This window comes from Solanum stenotomum, chromosome 3 (assembly GCF_019186545.1).
Source record: "Solanum stenotomum isolate F172 chromosome 3, ASM1918654v1, whole genome shotgun sequence".
Lineage (NCBI taxonomy): Eukaryota > Viridiplantae > Streptophyta > Magnoliopsida > Solanales > Solanaceae > Solanum > Solanum stenotomum.
Window position 1 is genome coordinate 9,524,502 of NC_064284.1, and position 19,855 is coordinate 9,544,356.

At 35.3% G+C, this 19,855-nt stretch overlaps 3 protein-coding genes across 3 annotated transcripts; 1 reads left to right on the forward strand and 2 right to left on the reverse strand.

The window, feature by feature from the left end:
- Nucleotides 1–1,395: 1,395 nt before the first annotated feature.
- Nucleotides 1,396–6,952, forward strand: LOC125858206 (ubiquitin-conjugating enzyme E2 2-like). Its single transcript, XM_049537918.1, has 6 exons — nt 1,396–1,608; nt 2,075–2,208; nt 2,362–2,387; nt 3,277–3,366; nt 3,455–3,543; nt 6,511–6,952. The coding sequence occupies exons 2-6, from the start codon at nt 2,084–2,086 to the stop codon at nt 6,637–6,639; spliced, it is 459 nt and encodes a 152-aa protein (XP_049393875.1). The 5' UTR covers nt 1,396–1,608; nt 2,075–2,083; the 3' UTR covers nt 6,640–6,952.
- A 797-nt stretch (nt 6,953–7,749) lies between these two features.
- Nucleotides 7,750–10,561, reverse strand: LOC125860849 (uncharacterized). The gene is made up of 6 exons (XM_049540880.1): nt 10,453–10,561; nt 10,224–10,344; nt 9,083–9,440; nt 8,371–8,857; nt 8,231–8,286; nt 7,750–7,964 (listed from the first exon to the last, which is right to left on the reverse strand). The coding sequence occupies exons 1-6, from the start codon at nt 10,487–10,489 to the stop codon at nt 7,941–7,943; spliced, it is 1,083 nt and encodes a 360-aa protein (XP_049396837.1). The 5' UTR covers nt 10,490–10,561; the 3' UTR covers nt 7,750–7,940.
- A 905-nt stretch (nt 10,562–11,466) lies between these two features.
- On the reverse strand, nt 11,467–18,974 carry LOC125859963 (ABC transporter A family member 2-like). Its single transcript, XM_049539819.1, has 16 exons — nt 18,580–18,974; nt 16,044–16,275; nt 15,757–15,926; nt 15,482–15,667; nt 15,259–15,354; nt 14,979–15,179; nt 14,298–14,457; nt 13,989–14,215; nt 13,482–13,599; nt 13,329–13,405; nt 13,118–13,207; nt 12,853–12,996; nt 12,449–12,751; nt 12,285–12,365; nt 11,972–12,145; nt 11,467–11,857 (listed from the first exon to the last, which is right to left on the reverse strand). Exons 1-16 carry the CDS (start codon nt 18,946–18,948, stop codon nt 11,597–11,599), a joined length of 2,889 nt encoding a protein of 962 aa, XP_049395776.1. The 5' UTR covers nt 18,949–18,974; the 3' UTR covers nt 11,467–11,596.
- Nucleotides 18,975–19,855: the final 881 nt, after the last annotated feature.

Consider the following 19,855-nt stretch of genomic DNA (forward strand, 5'->3'; position numbering starts at 1 on the left):
TTAACGGAAGTGAAAAAATTAGTTTTAAATTTATATTTTTGACTTTTAATTTTCTTTAAAATTATTTAGGGGTATATATGATTCTTCTAGCAAAGTTCAAGGTATATTTTAATCTTTTTCATACATAAATTATTTTTTGACTTCTTCGATTTTAATTATTTGAGTTTCTTATTCTTATTTTATTTTTTTCTTTCATTCCTTAGTGTAAAAGAAAAAAATTTAAAACTATTTTTTTGTGGTTATATTATAATTTAAAACTATTTTTTGTGGCTATATTATAATTTAAAACTGTTTTTTTTTGTCTATATTGTAATTTAATTTTTGGATTTGAAGAAACAAATTTGGTCATCTATATAAGTTTCACAGAATATTAGTGAAACATAAATAAATTTGACCATAAAAAAAAAGTTAAAAAAATATGTTTGAGGAGGATTAAATATACTCATATGGGATTATATATTTTTTTTTAAAATAAAATAAAAATTAAACTAATTTTTTTCTTCATTTCTGTTAGAGGAAAAGGGTATATGTGAGTCATTTGTATATAAGTAGGGATATAAATGAGCCACTTTCATAACGAGAGATATATCAGCTCTAAATGACAAAGTTGAGGGGTATATCAGACCCTTTTCCCTATTAATAATAACTTTCATGAATTTTTGTTTTAATCTCGGTGGCATATTCTTATCCGACAAAATATCGGATGCGAGCTTCCATTTCATCCACCTTATGACCAATCTCCTTAGCTATTAATTTCCTTAGATTATTGAGTCAAGATATACTTGAAACTTCCTCCCTTAGAGATAACTTGTGTATCAATCCTAACTTCCACATCTTACTTATGAGTTAGTACATCACTAAATTTGCACTCCACATACTCTGTCTTAATCCTACTCAATCTGAACCCTTTAAACTTCAAGGTTTGTCTCTAAATCTCCTGCCTCTATTGCATGTCTCGTCAATCAATATTCAATACTATATCATTTACAAATAACATATCCCTTAAATATGTCGCTTCAGTTCACCCATCTCCAATGTAATAGTTATTAACTTGCTTCCAATAAGACTCAAACAAACATACAAGAATGAGAATTGTTTTTCACTAATTGGATATAAGCAATTCTAAAACAGTAATTTTAAAAAATAAAATAAAGGAAAAGAGTGGGTCATAAGACATATATATGATCCAAATATAAGTAAAATACCTAAAGTGTACATTTCAGAATCCATTAAGGACCTCTTGTGTAAATAATAAACTTTCTCAATTTTTTTCTAGTGGTGTTTCTATTTGGCAGTAGTATTGTCTATTGTTAATGACGTGAAAGAAGATGCCCTTCTGGAATTTTCCATGACCAATAATAATAAAGGGATAAAGATTAACGCCTAAAATGCAAGTTGCGTTTGGGGATCGGGGTAGGGGGTGGGGTATGTAGGGGCTGGGTGCTGTAAAGCAAATGCAAAGAAGTGCTGAATTGTGATTCCCAATTCTACTTCCTAATTATTCTTCTCTGCTCTCTTCGATTCACCTGCTCCAGAGGCAGCAAACGTCGAACTCCATAGCTGAAGCAGAACCCTAGCTCACACCTTCTCTTTGATTTTCGCTGTTAGGTAAGTATTTATGAATTGAATTGAATTGAATTTCTTCTTGATGGAACATCGTTTCTGTTTTTTTTTTCGTGTATGTGTTTGTGGAATTATCAGTGGATCTTACGAATTCGAGAAAAAAAAGCGTTTGAATTTCACTTTTCTTCTGTTCGTATTCATCATGACAAGCTGCATCGCAAAATAAGGATGAATTAGTGTTTGTTACTCTTTGGAAGGATTTTTACCTGTTACTTTCTTAGTGAATATCGTCATAATTAGTCCGTTTCAGTTTTCATAGTGTAGTATGCTGGGTTTTGAGCTGACTAATATAGGATCGATTTGATTAAACAGGCAGGGAATACTCATTAATATCGTTATTTTGCTTGATGTTTTACTTTCAGTGATGCTCCTCTTTGTTATCTACAAACAAAGAAAGTGATGCTTCCTATTAACTGTTTGGTTGTGTTGATTTTGTCATGATAATGTGCAGGCAGTTAAAATGTCAACTCCTTCAAGGAAGAGACTGATGAGGGATTTCAAGAGGTTACAACAGGACCCTCCTGCGGGTATTAGTGGTGCTCCTCAAGACAATAACATTATGCTTTGGAACGCCGTTATATTTGGGTGAGTTTTGTAATTGAAGTTCATGAAATATGTGCTTTGAATTTAGTTATAGTACTTGTCTGTTGGTACATCTATTTGGCATGTTTTTTACTAGATATAACTAAACTAATTTCTCTTTTTTTTTAAATTGTTTTTTCTGGGTGCGGAATGCAGTCCTGATGATACTTCTTGGGATGGAGGTGAGTGTGCCTTGCATTTAGACATTGGCTTTAAAGAATGCCAAAGCACAGTAGTTTGACATATGATGTCAGCTTGCTAATGTCTGGTCTAGTTTTATGTGTGGTTGTCTATGCAGAGTATGATGTTTCAATTTTCTAAGCCTGTTTTTTTTCTTGTCATTTGATTTGTTATTTATATCTCATGCCCCCTCTGTCCACTCCACACGCGATAATAAAAAGAGGAATTTAAAGGAAAAGAGGATGAGAAAAACAAGTGCAGTTGTAAGTTTTTTAATCATTCAACAGGGGATGTATCCCTTGCGCATGGTATTTATGATCATATTTTTGTGCTGTGATGGCAATCATTTGTTTCTTTGATCTCACAATCCAAGTTTTCCTGTTCATACCATTATGATTCTCCACCAAGTTATCTGTCATCATTCTATTGCTTAATGCCAAAAGCAAGTTAGTCAGTGAATTAAGTGCACAGTGATCTTCTATACTCTTCTGCAATAGGTTCTTTGCATTTTGTCAAACTCTATGAACTTTTGGTGGTTTAGCTGTGTGGCACAACTGGGCTGCTCTATCTGATTAGCTTTCAGAAATGTCTATCATGTCATGCCTAATCTTGTAACAAAAGGATCTTGTTTTGCTATTGGTTGAACCAGAAATGTCCTCTAGTGGAATTCTCGTGTGGTTACACTTTTTTATGGACCGACCAAGGAATGTGTTATGCATTTGAAGCAATTTGATTTTGTGCTATTAATTTTGGCACATTTGCTATTTGCTCCATAGAAGAAGAGTAAACATACATTCTGCACCTGTCCCTGAGTGAATTATGAGTTGATATCTTCTTTCCTGATATGTATTTGCTACTTTGTTCTGTCACAATACCCTTTGAAAACATCAGGTACGTTTAAATTGACGCTTCAATTCAATGAGGATTATCCCAACAAGCCACCAACAGTGCGATTTGTTTCTCGCATGTTTCATCCAAATAGTAAGTTGGAGGTGTAGTTGTGGTTTTCCATTCATTAGAGAACAAAAAAATGAATTCTAATCTGGAATTTGCTTTTCCACTTTTTTAGTTTATGCAGATGGAAGTATATGTTTGGATATCCTGCAAAACCAGTGGAGTCCAATATATGATGTTGCAGCTATACTTACATCCATTCAGGTATGGAGCTCAGACTTAGTTTAAGATCCACAATAAAGAACATCTTAGGAAAAAAGACCAGTTTATTGTTTGTTTCCTTGAGTTTTACTTTTACTCTTATAGATGCAGTGGAAAGATCCTTATAATAGTAGTTAAATTGTGATTAGTTGGTGTTGTAAGCAGTAGATACAGGTATGAATTCTATAAGGGTGGCTTTTCCTTTGTGATAGCTTCCTTTTTGTAAAAAATAAATAAATCTATTCCTTATGTTATGATAGCTGGATTACTCACTTGTATGCTACTTTGCATTTCATGCTTGGATATTTCAATGTGAATTCATTAATTCTAAATGAGAAAGTATAGAAGAATTATGAAGAAGTGATTCCAAATTCATTGTTTGCGGAGGGTTTTTAAGGATTCGGTTGTCAAGCATTTCTCCCAAAATTTAGTACGATTCCTAGAATGTCTAGAAAGAGTTCTCTTTGACAATCTGGAAACTGGAAATAGGATTATTGTAAAGCTGTTAACTTTAGCCAAAGTCAAACAACATCAGGACTTTTATCTAGAGGATGGTCTGAAATACTTCTGTTTGAATTATGACATTCTCTCAGAAGACTGCTCTCAAGGAGAAGGAACTTTTTAAAATGCCTTCTTTGGTCAACACAACACAGTTAACCTAACTGATCCTTTCGTATCTATTCTCTTTGGTGATTCATTTTATTTGAGGGTAAGTTTATTTTCCAAACAGTAAACAAAATTTCAAATCGTCCCATAGGCCACAAGTATAAACATTATTATTATTTGGATAAATTTCTTGAAAAAAGCTGGCTGATTATAATTACTAATTAAAAAATGGGGCTAAAGAGCCCTGTTTGGCATTCAGCTTCAACTTCAAAATATTATTTACAAATCATTACCTATTTCATAATTTGGGCCTTTATTTCAACTTCAGCTTGAAATAGGGAATTTGAAGTTGAAAAACTGGTTTGAGTAGCTTTTCAAGTGAAATAATGGTTTTCATTCACAAAACTTTAATTTTCCAGTTAACTTTCTCAAAAAAAAAACTTTAATTTTATTTCCTGGGGAAATTTATGTCCAAACGTAAATACTTCTAAATGCTCCTTTTCAGCTTCAACCAAATATTATCCAAATGCCTACATAGCTTTTCTAGTTTCTTCAGAAAATTGTTACTGTATGTTTTGAGGGAAAGTCTATTTGTTTAGTTCCTACTTCCTAGGCAGGCATTTGCTCTTGGGTGACTTCATTGAGGAGCACTAATCCTAAGTGCAGGTTCGGTGATTCATTCGAAATTCTTCTTGTGGAATTTGCTTCCCAGATTCAACTCCTTGATTGGTTTAATGGTAGTTGTGCATATCGAACCCTCTTTATGTCCTCCAGTATCAATGAGCTATTGAGTAAACCAGTTTTCATTTAGCAATAATTATCATCTTTTATCAAGTGATCTTATTCAAGGCACCTTGAAAGTGTCATGAGGTAGAAACAAATAGAAGCCGTGGTAGCTAGAAATAAAATCCTTGCTTTATGCTTTCATGGAATAAATTAGCGCCAATATAATAAGACGTCAACATTTGCAGAGTAATAATAGTAAACAGGATAAACTCATTTCCTAACGAGTCCAGGTTTAGGAATTGCCAGACACTTCATTTGATGAAGAAAAAGGAAGTTCTGATTACCCTGCAAACCAATATCCTAACGAGTCAACTTGAATTTCCCTCTGATATTTCCTTTCCTCATTTTCTACAGAAACCGAGTAAGAAAGAACTCGGATAAATCTCCCTCCCCCCTCTCTCTCTCTCTCACCAAAGCATTAAAGAAGACTTTAAAATATATTTTCTGTTTCTTGTTGTTAGAACATTTTGGATGAAAAGTTTAAAGGTCATTAGACTTGTATATTTTTTGAACTTTTAATAGAAACTTAAATACAAGATTTAATTTATTTTTTTTAAAAAAACTTTAATACAAGATGTATAGTCTCTGGTTAATCTCAGAAGGTCTCTTCTTATTGGTACAAGACCAGATTTTTGGCTTCTAATTTTTAAGTTTCTCTTTTGGATGTCTTGTAACTAGAGCCTATATCTCTCAGCACTACCTTGTGCTCAGACCTGTTCTTTTCGGTTAATAATGAAATCCTGCTACCATTTCAAAAAAAATAAAAATTGGTTGAATGGAAGAATTTAGTCTTAATCTTGTGAATTATACACCATTGAATTTTCTCCAAGAAACATGTGCCATTTGGGTGACCTGAGTAGCTAAAATAGGACTTCCTTGTGGAAAAAGGAGTGTTTATATTTGTACTACTTTTTTTTTTTGGTGTGTAATTTCTTGAGAGTGTTTCTTGTAATTGAAATTCCTATAATCTCTACAATCTACATCATAGACGAACCAACAGATATGGACTTGTTATTATGAGGGAGATATGTTTGAGCAATAACTCCTAACTAGCACCTGCTGATGAATGCAATGTTCAAGCACTTGTGTTGATTATTTAGTGTATAGCATGAGGAGGGAGCATCAGATTAGAAACTCATCTTATTTATTATCAGTATCATAACTCTATCTCCTTGTATACTGCTGTTTCCTAGGTTGTCCTCCTTTGTGAAAATAGACAAGACAGATATTCAATTAAAAAAAATTGGGTGGGGGATGGGATAGGTTATGGCGGTTGATTGGCTGGATAATGTATGGTTACTGCAGTGTGTGCGCGAGAAGGTGATGTTATAGTAGAAGGGTATTGCTCCAACAGTCCAACCCACTGTTTCCCTCTTGGTTGTATAAGTAATAATTTGTTGAGTAAGGGAGGGAGGGAGGTGAAAATGATTTTCCTCAAATGGTGGGTTAGGAGAGATACAATTGTAGTTGCTTTTTACCCCTGGAGATTTTCATGCAGACTAGCATCGTACGCCTTCAGAAGAGAACTTTAGACTTCTTGTTTGCGTAAATGATTATGACTTTATCTTATTCTTGCAGTCACTGCTGTGTGATCCAAACCCTAATTCTCCTGCAAACTCGGAAGCTGCTCGGTTGTTTAGTGAGAATAAGAGGGAGTACAACCGGAGAGTTAGAGAAATTGTGGAGCAGAGCTGGACTGCAGACTGATACCACAAATATAGAGGTTATTGCAACCTCAATCATGAGCTTTGGGGGCTCATCTGTGTAATGGTTCCAGACACCGTAGTCCGGAATTGTAATTTTAGTGGAGCACATTCATGCTGATCCCAGTATAGTTGTTCTATGCTACTCCCCTCAATTGTTGTTCACCGCTTGTCAAGCTCCTGTAGATTATGTCTTCTGGTATTGGATTTGTTTAGATTGTGCTAGTTGCTTTTCCAACAAAGATGGTTTTCAGATACTTCCATTAACTTTCAAGTTTGGATTTAACTTGTAAGCCTCGCAAACCTACTGTATGATCATATATTTAAATTGAAAAGAAACAACAGCTTTTCATTTGCTTTTGGATCAATTGCTATCAACTTCGTTTTAGTTATTTAATTAGCAGATCCCTTTTCTTACTGATCGGTTATTGATCTCATTAAGTCTATCAGCGAAACAGTTAAAGCTAGGTTTACATAGTGCTACACAACACTTTCAGCATATTTTGTTCTAAACAAGCCGAAATCATATCTATGAAAATGTCACCTTTTACAGGGATTAAAGGGCTAATGAGTTGAAGTGACAGGAAGCCGTATAATAGATGAAATCTAACAACTATGGAAATGAAGTGAAATTATTGTTTTTACATAGTTTCCAGTTCCACCTGGACTTTATCGTCTAGTATATTGAGAGTTTCTAATCTTAAAATTTCCACGTTACTAAACTTTTGGTAGTCGACAACGTTAATCATACTGAAGACGGAAAGTTAATGTTGGCACTTAACAGTTAATGTTGCACAGAACAATCGCATTGCACTTCATCACTTCCTATAGTTCAAATGGACAAAAAAATGCTAGATAACAAAGCGCTAACAGGAGTTACTACGCAGAACGACCAAGGGGCCGTATATGAACAAGCAAACGACACAAAATGACCAGGCTCTCCGCTGATCTAAAATTTTGGGCAGAGAAATCACTATTATATCCAATATACTTGCAATTCTCACTGTGCATATCAGATGATGAAAAACCAGCAAGTAGCAATATTCATGTAAATACTTCACTGCATAGAACTGAACCATGATAAAAACACTTCCAGTATGATATCGTAAAACCAAATGCCCAAAAGTCTTGGGTCAAACTAGAACCAAACAAGGAAAACATGACTCTTTCACATGCACACCCCAGATTGACACTTCCACTCGCCCCTTCTATGATCTATACAAGGAATAACTTCCTGCTTATGAACACCAAAACAAATAACCATAACAGAAGTATGTTCAACATTCTTTGATTCCATACATGCATTTAAACTTCCAACTGTGGAGCATCCTGCAAATAGTGATAGCAAAGTTAACTATTAGTATTATATGACATGCTTACAATTGCAAAAAAATAAAAAATAAATAGCAGTTAATCCTTAGTAGTCAAGAAGCCATGTTTGACATAAAAGAGGAAGTTCTAAGAGAGTATGGTGTCTTCAGGTGATTAGTTGATCAGACAAGACAAAAATACAATAGTTCACTAGTAAAAGATTGGAAATTGATCAATGAGAACTTTAAAAAGGCTTTTGAAACTCCCATATTATCTCTTCTTACCATATTCTCTTTGTCTTCTGGAAGGGCTATCTCAGCAGTGCCAGCATTAGCAGGACCTATGATAAAAATAGTTATAAATCTCAGTAACATACACAAACAGCAAGACTTTTTAACCAAGAAAGTTACCAACAGATATTTACCTTCTACTCCAGCAGATTTCTTTCCCTGTCTTTTCGCCTTATTCTTATTTGGTTTTTGCTTAGGATTTTCAAGCTTCTTTTTTATGGTACCAGAAACCTCTGTAGATTTTGGAGTTGCAGCAACCTCTGTAGAGTTTGGAGTTGTAGCAATCTTACTTACAGATTTATGGTTCTTCGTTGCAATGTCTTTCCTTGATGAAGTCTCTTTAGTTGGTTCTGCCACTTGCCAAGTTTCAATAGCATCTTTGGTCACGACTTCAGGTTCTGATTTCTCAGTGCCAGCAACAGATGAAGAGCTGTGCACTTCATCATCAGATGAAGGTGTCCCATCTTGAGGTGCATGGGAACAAGTCTCAGATACTTGCAACTGCTCAAAATCGTGAGAAATATTGTAGCTTTCAAACAATTGTTTCACTGGCTCCTCGAGATCTAGAAGGCTATGACGTTGCACATAGGATTTCAGCTCATCCCTCAAACGTTGAAGCGGCTGAATAAAAAAGACAGAAAAAGATATGAGGCAAGTAGTCTGTTTCTATAGCTTAATTCACTATCTACAGGCAGTTTTGAATTTCTCTACAACATTGCAATGGGAAAATAGTGAAATTCATAAACAGACTAAACTTCTTAATTAGAAAAAAGTAAATGAAAAGTAGATATCTGCTGATCTTCAAGGGACACAGTCGGGAGAGTATTTTCATAGATATTATCATACCTCACAGCCAGCTTCCAAAGCAAGTTTGAAAAACCCAAGAGAAATTGAATGCTTAGCAGCAGATTCAGAGAGCTTAATCTGGGATAGCCAGTAGAGTGCAGAGAATAGACGATTGCTTTCCTTTCCATTTGATGACTTTGCAAGAGCTGAAAGCGGTGTATTAGTTTTCCCCTGGTTGATCACGGATCTCTTTGCCCTAGCCTCCGATATAGGAGTGATAGTGCCTACTGCTCTTGACGCAGGGCTGGCACTTGACTTAGATTGAATAGACAGCCTTCTTGGAGGTTTAGCAGCAGACTTTTCCTTGCCAAGATCAAGGACACTAATACTCTTACTGACACTTGAGGCAGGTTTTCCCCTAAAATGGGAGATGAAAAAAATTAAGCAAGCATGGACATCAGAGGAAACAAATATTTGGCTTAAGGAAGAATAAAATTACTGGGAAAAGTGCACATCCTTAAAGTCACTACGCTTGTGTACATGACAATAGTTAATTTGTTTAGATTTCTATTTGAAAGGAAAAGTGATACCATTCTCTGCTACTTTACTAAGGCTAGGTTGTCTTTCTCCAAGACCTCATTAATCACAACCAGGAACAACATAACGCTATATAACCTTAACTTTAGAGACTACTTAACATCTGTTTTCGTAAAACAAATTTGATAATAGGGTTTACTTGATTCCAAACCAAAAATTATCGCACAGATTGAAGAAGCAGTTTTAAGCTCTACTGATCATCTCCTGGTGATTCTATAGTAGTGTCAAGTGTGCTGCAGTAGCATGAAAAGGAATTTCACAAGGATATAAGCTAAGAGGAAAACTCTATGTTGGATAAGGTTCGTAGGCCAATTAATCAATAATTGTTCAACATACCACGTCAATATGATTGACCTTCATAACAAAGCAGAACATCATGTATACAAAATTCAGCAATTTCTTTTCCCTTTTCCAAAACCAAAACAAATAGGTATTTCATGGCGAATGGTTCAATGTAGGTTAGCATTTCTAGGGTTGCAAATGACCAGAGAATTCATCCAAACAACATATACTCATACAACTGCCGTCTTTTGACAGTCTAATCACACTAAATTCGCTACACGCACTAAAAATCAGTGTAGTAACAACAGTAATAGAGACAAACCTTCTAGGAACCGAAGAGTTGGAAGCATCAGTCAGAGGCGGCTTCTCCTCCTTGGGCTTAGTGCCCGATCGCAGTGGATATCGAAGAAGCTTCGTTGCTGATGATGATCGCTTAGCATTAGCTGCGGAAAAAAAAAACCGTCAATCACATTTACACATACAGCGAAACAAACGTATACGCACAATCATAAACGAAAAACACAGAGAAATTAAAAGGCGAAGACAAATACCAGAAACAGAAGATTGATCTTTGCCGGAGACTTCCATTGATAAATTTTAGGTTTTCCAGAGAGAGATAGAAAGAAATGATGAGAGTTGTGAAGTTAGGGCTGGCTATATATATTCCCAAGAGATAGCAGTGGTGTTTGGGCGGGAAATTTTACAACTGCTTCAAAATTAAATCTAAAAATTCTGTAGAAACGGCTCTTCGGTTGGGCCCGTCCAGTGGGCCCAATTAACACGCTCTTATCATATTGGTTTCAAATTTTGAATGCTAACCGTTAATTGCTGAGTTGACAGCGCATTTACGTTTACAAGTGAGGATTAAGCACTAATTTAAAAGTTAATCCTCAAGCTTACCTATCTTTCCTATATTTCTCCATCAAAGTAAAAAAGAGTGATATTTATTCGACCATCAAACATATGTTTATCTACTTGACTACCTCCACGAGGTAATGGTAAGGTATGTATACACTTAACCCTTTTCAAACTCCATTTTGTGGAATTTTACTGAGCATGTTATTGTTGTTGTGTTTACACAATCAATAAAATACTTTTACATATAAGGAAAAAGATTAAAAAACACACCTCTACTTTCAAATTTAACTTTTGAATCTCCATCTCGTTGTATATCATGGTTTTTTTTTTCTTGAACCACACGTGCCAGCAGTTGTTAATTGCCTGAACAAATATACACTCGTCATTTTTAAGTGTTCTCTTATCTATCTGCTGTACTAATTTAAAAAAAGTAACTACACAGAGGTGAAAAATTAATTACGTAGAAGAATAACGAAACCAAACTAAATGCAAACCTTCCAATTTGGTATATTGTTTGCTACTTAGCCTTAGGTTAAGAAGATAAAAAAAAATAAGAAGAAGATACATGCATTAATTATTTATCAAAAATATTGAAAATAGAAATGTTTTCATTATAAGAATGACAGTAAATGTTACAAATAATTTTGTAGTATACAGATAAATTAATGTTAACCAAAAACGAAGCTATACCATACAACGAACCAGCCGGAAAAAAATAATGTTCTTGTGACAAACAGATGTCCCAAGTAGCAAACACATTTACAACAATTCACTTATACAAAAAAAAATATTATGTAAAACCTTTTTTACTGTGATTACTAAGTTCTATTTTTATTACTAACTTGCACCCGTGATCTGTGCAGGATCAATCACAGTTCCTTGAATTTGTTTCCGTTTTCGCAAAAAGCCACTACTAGAAGTGTCTGTTGGAGGATCTCTTAGTTGAACATGAGCTGGTATTGGCATATCTGGTGAGTGACCAGAAATGCAGAGCCTACCAGAATCATCTTGATCCCAATACACTTCTACCATAGTTCCAATTGGATTCTCAGCAGATTCTGTTCCTGGAATTTTCACAAATCTTGCTCCTATAGGTATCTGAATAGTCATACCAACAAATAAAACAGTGTTACTTATTTCACAGGGATTATAATTTTCGCATGCAATTTCATCATGAAAATTATAGAACCAAGAATATGATAAACAACTTACTTGAAGTGAGAGTCCTGTATTCAAAGTAAGAGTTGCAGAGCTTCCTTCAGCCACATCTTCCAATTCTGCCTGTCTAGCAATGTTCAGAAAAACTTCTTCAAGAGTGGTAAGCCCGAGCTGGATATCTGATATGCCAAATTCCTTGTCTCTATCTTGTAGCTCAGCAAAGAAGTCCTGATTGAGGGTAAAATCCAATGATCACCAAATGAGCTAATAGTCCAAATGTGTGTGTGCATATAATTCCACAATAAAGTAGAAAGACCAGAAATGGTGTTAAACTAATCTAATCTCAAAGTTGCTATAAAGATATTACCGTCAACAGCTTCTCCTTGGCATGGGGAATAATAAAGGTTAAGAAGGACTTGTTTTCCTCTGTAGGCACCACGTCCAGACGCTGCAGGCATAGTTTGCAAATCAGACCAGTTCCTTTAGTAGTTTCAGAAAATAAAGGGAAAAAGCAAAAGACATTTGACATACACTTTTAAAGAACTGTTTCACAGCTTCAGGTTGAGATGTACGCAGAGTATCTTCTCTATCAGGAGTTCCATTTGTCCCACCAGAAAAGCTTACATTAGCAATGAAACCAGTTCCAAACCTTGATTTCAATCTTATTGAAGTTCCGATGCAACGAAGTCTACCCTTTGCCATGATACCAATGCGGTCACTTAAGATGTCAGCTTCTTCCATTGAATGTGTGGTCAGGATAATGGCACGCCCTTTTTTTGCATCCTCAATTATGTCCCAGACATGTCTTCTAGTTACTGGATCCATACCAGTAGTCTATGAAGCGTTTTCATGTTTTAGAAAAGAGAATGTCATGATAATTTCTTTTTAGCATAATTCTGATAACTCACGAGAAAACTTTATTTTCCAAAACTTACCGGTTCATCCAAAATGACCAATTTTGGTTCACCAATAAGAGCAATAGCAACACTAAGACGTCTTTTCATTCCTCCACTGTAACTACCAGCTCTCATTCTGGCTGCTTGTGTGAGTTTTACCTCGGCTAATGACTTTTCTACTACCTGTGATTTGATCGAACAATTGGTCAAGCAGGATTTATAATCATTCTATTCTGTGCTGAGCTTGTTCATCAGATCTTTAGACAGGCACAAAAGGCTAGATATAGATTAGGTTTATGCTCACCTCTTTTATTAAACCAGGGGGTAGACCTTTAATGCTGGCAAAAATATACAGGTGTTCTTGACCGGACAATGCATCCCAAAGAATATCAAACTGTAAAACGACAAAAATGAATGAATTTCTTTTATGGAAACAAAGTATTGCTGGTGTAGAGTCTTAGTCAGTTCCATGAAAAAATTGAAAATAGGAACATATAAAGATAAAAAATAGTCACCTGGGGACAAACCCCTATCATCGATCGAATGTTTGACATGCCTGCAGAACTTCTTATGGACTCACCATATACTAGTGCTGTTAAAAAGCAGCTTTGTGTTACACATAAGTAATATGCAATGAACACAGAATTTGAGTGACTAAATTATATTACCATCTCCTGCAGTAACAGGTGTAATCCCAGTCAAACAATTAATAGTAGTAGTTTTTCCAGCTCCATTGGGCCCAAGAAGACAAAATAGCTGATCCTTTGCAAGATTCACCCATAAGCCCTGTAGTATTGACTCCAAAGAATGAGATGAAGATGCAGCCAGGGTAGAGGTGTAGGATCTCCAGAGGATTATTAAATATTGATGCTATTTCTTCTAACTTTTTTATCTTTTGAAATGTCGACTTCTCATTTCCCATAGGCTATTCTTACACATGTAAAATGTGTACTAAATGAAACTAAACACACATTTTGATTTGAATAAATTGCCAGGGAAATCTAAAGAAGTTGCAAGAGAAACCAAAAAACAAATTTTGAGACAAGTCTCAAACTAGATTCCATGCTTGACTCCTATATGAACGCGTAAAGTGTTTTCTTTTCTCTACTGATGACTTCTGTTTGCATAGAAAAAACAGCTAATGTTAGCTTCTTATAGACCAATGGATAAAATACCTTGATGGCATGAAATGGAGATTTCCTTTGGCATTTACAACAGCCTATCTTTGTTGTTCCAGGAAATATCTTTACAAGACCATGTAGTTGAACTGCAACATTAGAATCAACTTCACCTTGCGTAACTTGCCGTTTAACAATGTTTTCTTCTTCAAGAACATCTTCGTCATCTGGTATAATACTATCCAAGGCTGGCACTGAACCTGTGCAGCTACAAACACTACCCTCTGAACACAAAATGAACAGCCTTAAAGTTTTGTCACAGTATGCTCGAAATTCGATATTAAGGTACTGATAAATTTTGGTTACCTTTCACCTTATTTCCACTTTTGCCTGTCCAGTAACCAGGATTCAAGAAATAGAATGCTGACTTTCTCACACCAGAAATATTCGGGATTGTGTTATCCAAGTAAATAGCCAGAACAAACCACAGAAAGAATGTTGACACGAGCCATATGTAAATCTCGTTCTGTAAAGAGAAACAACAGATAATGGGTGTATGTGAGATGCAAGATGACTGTATGAGACTGAAAGCAATATTGCATTAAGAAAGAACTAACTGCTAGAAAAAATGAGATTTTTCGAGATAGTCTAATAGTTCCTCTTTAATAATTTGCTTAGTTTGAAAAGGAGATGTAAAGGAGATGTGATCCTTAATTGTAAAGGAGATGTGATCCTTGTTTCATGGAATAAGTTTTGTAAAGAAGTACTTCGACCAACCTTTGTAAAGCTTATGAAGATGTGTGTGTATGTTTTTAAGAAATACTTCGACCAACCCAGAGTCTCTCCTCCCTCCCTCTACAACTCATTAGCTCCACTCTCATTCAAAGTCACAGAGCTATAACAGTGATGAGAAGTGAACAAAAAGTAGCTACTGAAATCATGTACGAACAAACAAAGTCCTTACTCTCAAAGTGCTTCACCTCCATCCCTAAAATCAAGAGAACTGGAAACTAAAAGAGAAGTCCTATTTTGCAATAGGAGTCTTACCATAGTTATTACACACTCTGTATCATTAAAAGCACATTTTGTCCTCCCACTCCAGCTAACACCAGGATCTTCAGGAGTGGCAGTTGCATTAGCAAGTAACTGAAGACCTTGAGCAAGAAGATTTGGTGGGAACAATGACCAGATGATCCTATAGCTCTTGGAGTAGTCCGCGCTATAGGGAAATCCAAATGCTGTTACAAGCTGAAAAATGAGAGACAAGAAATAAGTCATCCCAGTGAGTCAGTAATGGATAGTAATCGATTCGAAGATAAGCACTTGCCTGAGTCATGAAACCGATAATAAAGATGAAGAAGCCCATAGTTGTTGTTGAAGATGACTTGCTAATAAAAGCAGACACCATATATGCAAAACCAACCTGGCCACAGGAGCAGAAATTCTATCTCAGTGGACAAAAATATTCAAGTAATATAGCTTCATTAGAAGCTGCAAATGAATGTAGATTGTAATTCGTGAAAGTGTTAAGTTGAATGTTGGAGACGAACCATATTAAGTTGGAAGAGGAAAAAAAGAAGAAACACGACCGCAAAGTTGTTGTTCAAGAAAAAATCAAATTGAAACATCATCCCGAAGAGAACTGTGAGAAGAGAAGAGAGAAGTGTGATGAATCCCTCCCATGTGAACCATGATAACCAGTAAGCAGTATCATAGAGACCCATCATAGTCATTGCCTGTAAGAAAAATGTGACATTCAGAAATTGAAAATCATCTATGAAGTGCAAGAATGGTATTATCTCTTACAAAATGCCAGAAGTGATACCTGCCGAAGTTTGAGTTCCTTTTCAATGATCAAAGCATTGATTTGGAAGACAAATCCAAACATAGCAACAGCCAAGAAAAAGGTAGGTCCAATGGTACGCAAGGCAGAGAAAACCTCAAGAGCCGGATGTGCAAATTCTTTGAGACTGACAACCCAACTGAAATTTGGATCTGAAAATGTACACAATCATAAGATAAAGGTGAGCTTAGGAAAAAAGAGGACTTGATTTAAACCATCATATCCATTTATTGGATCAAATCCAGTAGTAAATATCACATTTATATTACCTCCAATCAGAGATCTCGCAATTTCACGTTCTGCTGCCAGTTGAAGTGGGATTTGGAATGTAAAAGTTGGATCTTCAAAGACTCCTCGATTGGCAACTGGAGTGGAGTTTGTCTGTATACCATAACTGATTACGCTAGCATTCCTTTCAACAAAATGTAGCGCTCCAGGACAACGCATAGGGTTCTTGAAAAGCCAGTCATCCACTTCATCTCGTGTTCTAAATGACAAAACCTGCGGAAAAGAAGTCATGGTATGATAGGTCAATGTTCCAACAAGACTTCAATTCGAAATATTAAACTAAAGAATGAACCAAATTAGAGGAACCATTGCATGAAATAAATTGGTAAACAGGACACTGTCACACTCAAACGACAGGAATCTATCTTTTAATGAAGTTAAAATTGGTGCATCAATTCAGGATTTACCAATGCAATTCTTAAACTAGATTTTATGCTTGTTGTTAATACGCTGAAGGAATCACATCACCTCCATGATGATAGAGAAAGCTAATAGTGAACACTGGACAGATTCTTGGGCTAGAAAACTTAAGGATTTTTTTGAAAACATAAGGAGTAATTGTTCTTTGTTTTAGGGAGGCAAATTGTGAAGAGGATGATTTGGCAAAATGAGTGACTGTACTACTGGAATCAACCATGTTTTTCAAGATAAAGGATCTGCCAAGATAAGTCTGAGGCTGTTCAAGTCGAACAAGAAACAAATGATTAACTTCAGAGTTAGGCCAGACAAATCAAATAACCTCAGATTTTCATATGGAAGTTTCACCTCTCTATATTTGGTATCTATCAACTTGAAAAGGACAAGAATCTTCTCATTTTCCTTAATTTTTGCTTAGGCAATCCTTTTGTTAAGAATATGTAAAAGAGTGGGAATGTTCCCTCTTTTCAAGGGGAATCCCCTTTGCATACTCTCATGCTGTAAAAACACATTACTAATATTATTCATGCACACCATGTTTTGTGTAAGGAAATGGAAAGGTCCATTTCTCCTATAGGATATAAGACACCACGTCTCCCTACTTCATATATTTAGTTAATCCCAAATCCTCAACTCACTTTCACATTTTCACACAGATCGGTTCATTCAGGGATTGCATTACTAACTGATGCTCTGTGTGTGAAAAAGTGGGTCTCTCTGGAATAAAAGATTACCCGCACATCTCATTACACCAAGCAGGGGCAGATCCATGACTTGAACTATTTGGGTTTCTTTATTCTAAGACAACTGGCCTCAAGTGCTTGTAACGAATTTAATTTTTGTGCATATTTAAAGAATTTCTTAACAAATATATGGGTGTTTATGTCAAGCTACCAGGTTCTGCCGAAATCATATGTCAGAGCCTACATCGGCCTTGACAGCAATGACCCAAAGAGTCCCCTTGAGACTTAAGAGACTAGCCAATTCTCCTAAACATAAAAAAGCATGAAGTTTCCAAGCATATTAATGTTTAAAAAAAGCTAGTAAAGAGCTGCACTAGACTTATTTCTTGGAGAGGACAACAACATTTATGACAAGCAGCAATCTGTAAATTTATTTTCTGAAATACTACGAATAGTAGAAAGTGAGTTTATTGCTTACAAGCAAGCTGTACTGTCTGATATTACTTGAAACTTTAATTAACAAGATCACGAAAAATAACTTCACTTTGGCCCAAGATTAACAGATTTTTTTCCCTAACAAGAATTTTCAAATAAAGTACTTAAGAAGCATATGAATCAGAGCAGGGAAAATAACAAGGAAGACACAAATTAGACCACAGAAGCTATAGATGTTATCGCTAACAAAGTGGCACTGTTTGCACAAAAGAAAATCATATTAGGAAAATTAGACATGAAGAAGCAACCTAGCAGGATAATTGCAAAATTTCTTATCAGGTTTATTTCGTGATTCATACTGTTTAGCATTAACTCCGCCTGTAAGAGCTCATTCACATTGCGGTCCCAAACCTGGATAAAGGAGGAGGCTTCCCCAGGTCAATCGATTCCACCCGTCTGAGCTCGTTCACATTGCTGGTCCCAATCCCGGATAAAGGAGGAGGCTTCCCCAGGTCAATCAAAAACAACTTCTCTACCCCATAAAGATAGGTAAGGTTGCGTACATCTTGCCCTCCCCAGAGTCCAATTGTGAGATTACATTGGTTTGTTGTTGTACTGTAAGCATTAATTCTATATTTATTTATTTAGGCAAAAATATCTTTTTTTTTAACATTCGAAAAGGTAATTTCTCCATTGCAGCGATTAAAGTGTTTTCAATAAGTTCAATCGCTCTAACAACACAATTTATCCAACTCCAAGTCATTATACTACTATAAGATTCATATGATAATAAAAAGAAAAAAAAAGAGAAACTAACGCGGCAAAAACTCATTGCACTCAAACTCATTTATCCCCAAATTATAACAATTCCGCTAAACAAATCTCAGTTCAATATAAAGGTAAATACAGAGATTAAAAATCAGATCATCAATAAATCAGTCAAGGAAAAAAGTCAACTAGGAGTGTGTATATATAAATATACCTTGGATGAAGGAATCGACCTGCCAGGATTATTCGCCATAATTCCGTTCACAATCTGACCAATTTTCGGACTCTGAGAGCCACTCCAAACAAAATCATAGCAGGGGAAAGTGATGAAGTTTTTGTCCTCACAAGGCGGAATTGGCGGCGACAGCAGAGGTTCTGGGTCCCGCACATCCTTATAGGATGTGGAAGAAGAGAATCGAGCTTCGATAGCTCTCTGGATTAGGAATAGAAGGAAGATGAAGAAGAGCGATGCGAAAAGCTGAAGAAATGTGGCCATCTTGTTCCGCCATGAGACTAAATAATTCTTCTTTATTAAGGCTTTGTACTGCTGTTTTAGCAAAGGGAATCCCCTCTGCACTTCCATGGCTTTCTCTCTCTAAATATTCAGTTTTTGGGTAGCGAAGAAGTTATAGTTGTTGCACTTTATATACAAAGAAAAATGAAGGCGCGTCTTTTCTAGGTAAATCTGTTATTTCAATTTTTGCCCATTTTGCTTTTTTGCTACTCCAATTGACCCTACATCTTTGAAGGTAAAAGTTTACCAGCACTTATCTACCTCAAATTAATTTGATACAAGATCTGTATTAAATCATAAATTTTTAATAAATGTATTTAAAATTAATATACATAAGTAAAATTAATACATTTTATTTTATTTGATATATAAGATAGCGGAAAGTATTCAACTGATAATTCTTAAAATTTATGTAGTTGTGCCATTACATATGTAATTGGTGTATTCATATGATTGGTGTAAATACCAAAAATTACCAAGAGCGTGCTTACGATTTACTTATAAGTCATTAAAATTAGAAAATCTAACTTATAATTTTTGACTTATTTTTGTTATTATGGTTTTAAAAAAAGTGATTAATTTTTTTTAATCTTAACCAAAAACTATGAAAGTCAATTCAAATAGGTGTTTTTAGAATGGAGGAAAATATTTTTTGATAAACATTTTCTAAGAAAATAAATTCCTTAAAAATGAGGAAAATAACCTTAATAGAAGTAGAAAAAACAAGTTTCATAAATGACATTTTAAATTCATGTCTCTTTCCAACCTATCAAATCCCTCAACCCCACCTCTTGACCATCCCACCCCTATCGTCCTGCTCCCCATCTCCTCCCCACTTTTTCCATAGTGTTTTGCTAGATTACATATAAATGTTTCCAAAAAGACATTTTCTCAAATTTTTATTTTATTTTTTTGTGATACCAAACACACCAAGTTCTAGTTCAGTAGAATATTAGATTGCAAAGTCAAAAATGGA

Coding starts and splice junctions, on each gene's coding strand:
- LOC125858206 (XM_049537918.1), top strand. CDS start 2,084: ATGTCAACTCCTTCAAGGAAGAGACTGATGAGGGATTTCAAGAGGTTA. Junction 2,388..3,276: donor TGATACTTCTTGGGATGGAG/GTGAGTGTGCCT, acceptor TGAAAACATCAG/GTACGTTTAAATTGACGCTT. Junction 3,367..3,454: donor TCGCATGTTTCATCCAAATA/GTAAGTTGGAGG, acceptor CCACTTTTTTAG/TTTATGCAGATGGAAGTATA.
- LOC125860849 (XM_049540880.1), bottom strand. CDS start 10,489: ATGGAAGTCTCCGGCAAAGATCAATCTTCTGTTTCTG. Junction 10,345..10,452: donor AGATCAATCTTCTGTTTCTG/GTATTTGTCTTC, acceptor TTTTTTCCGCAG/CTAATGCTAAGCGATCATCA. Junction 9,441..10,223: donor AACTCTTCGGTTCCTAGAAG/GTTTGTCTCTAT, acceptor CTCCCATTTTAG/GGGAAAACCTGCCTCAAGTG.
- LOC125859963 (XM_049539819.1), bottom strand. CDS start 18,948: ATGGAAGTGCAGAGGGGATTCCCTTTGCTAAAACAGCAGTACAAAGCC. Junction 15,180..15,258: donor TTATCGGTTTCATGACTCAG/GCAAGTGCTTAT, acceptor CTCATTTTTCAG/CTTGTAACAGCATTTGGATT. Junction 14,458..14,978: donor CAGAGTGTGTAATAACTATG/GTAAGACTCCTA, acceptor TTCTCTTTACAG/AACGAGATTTACATATGGCT.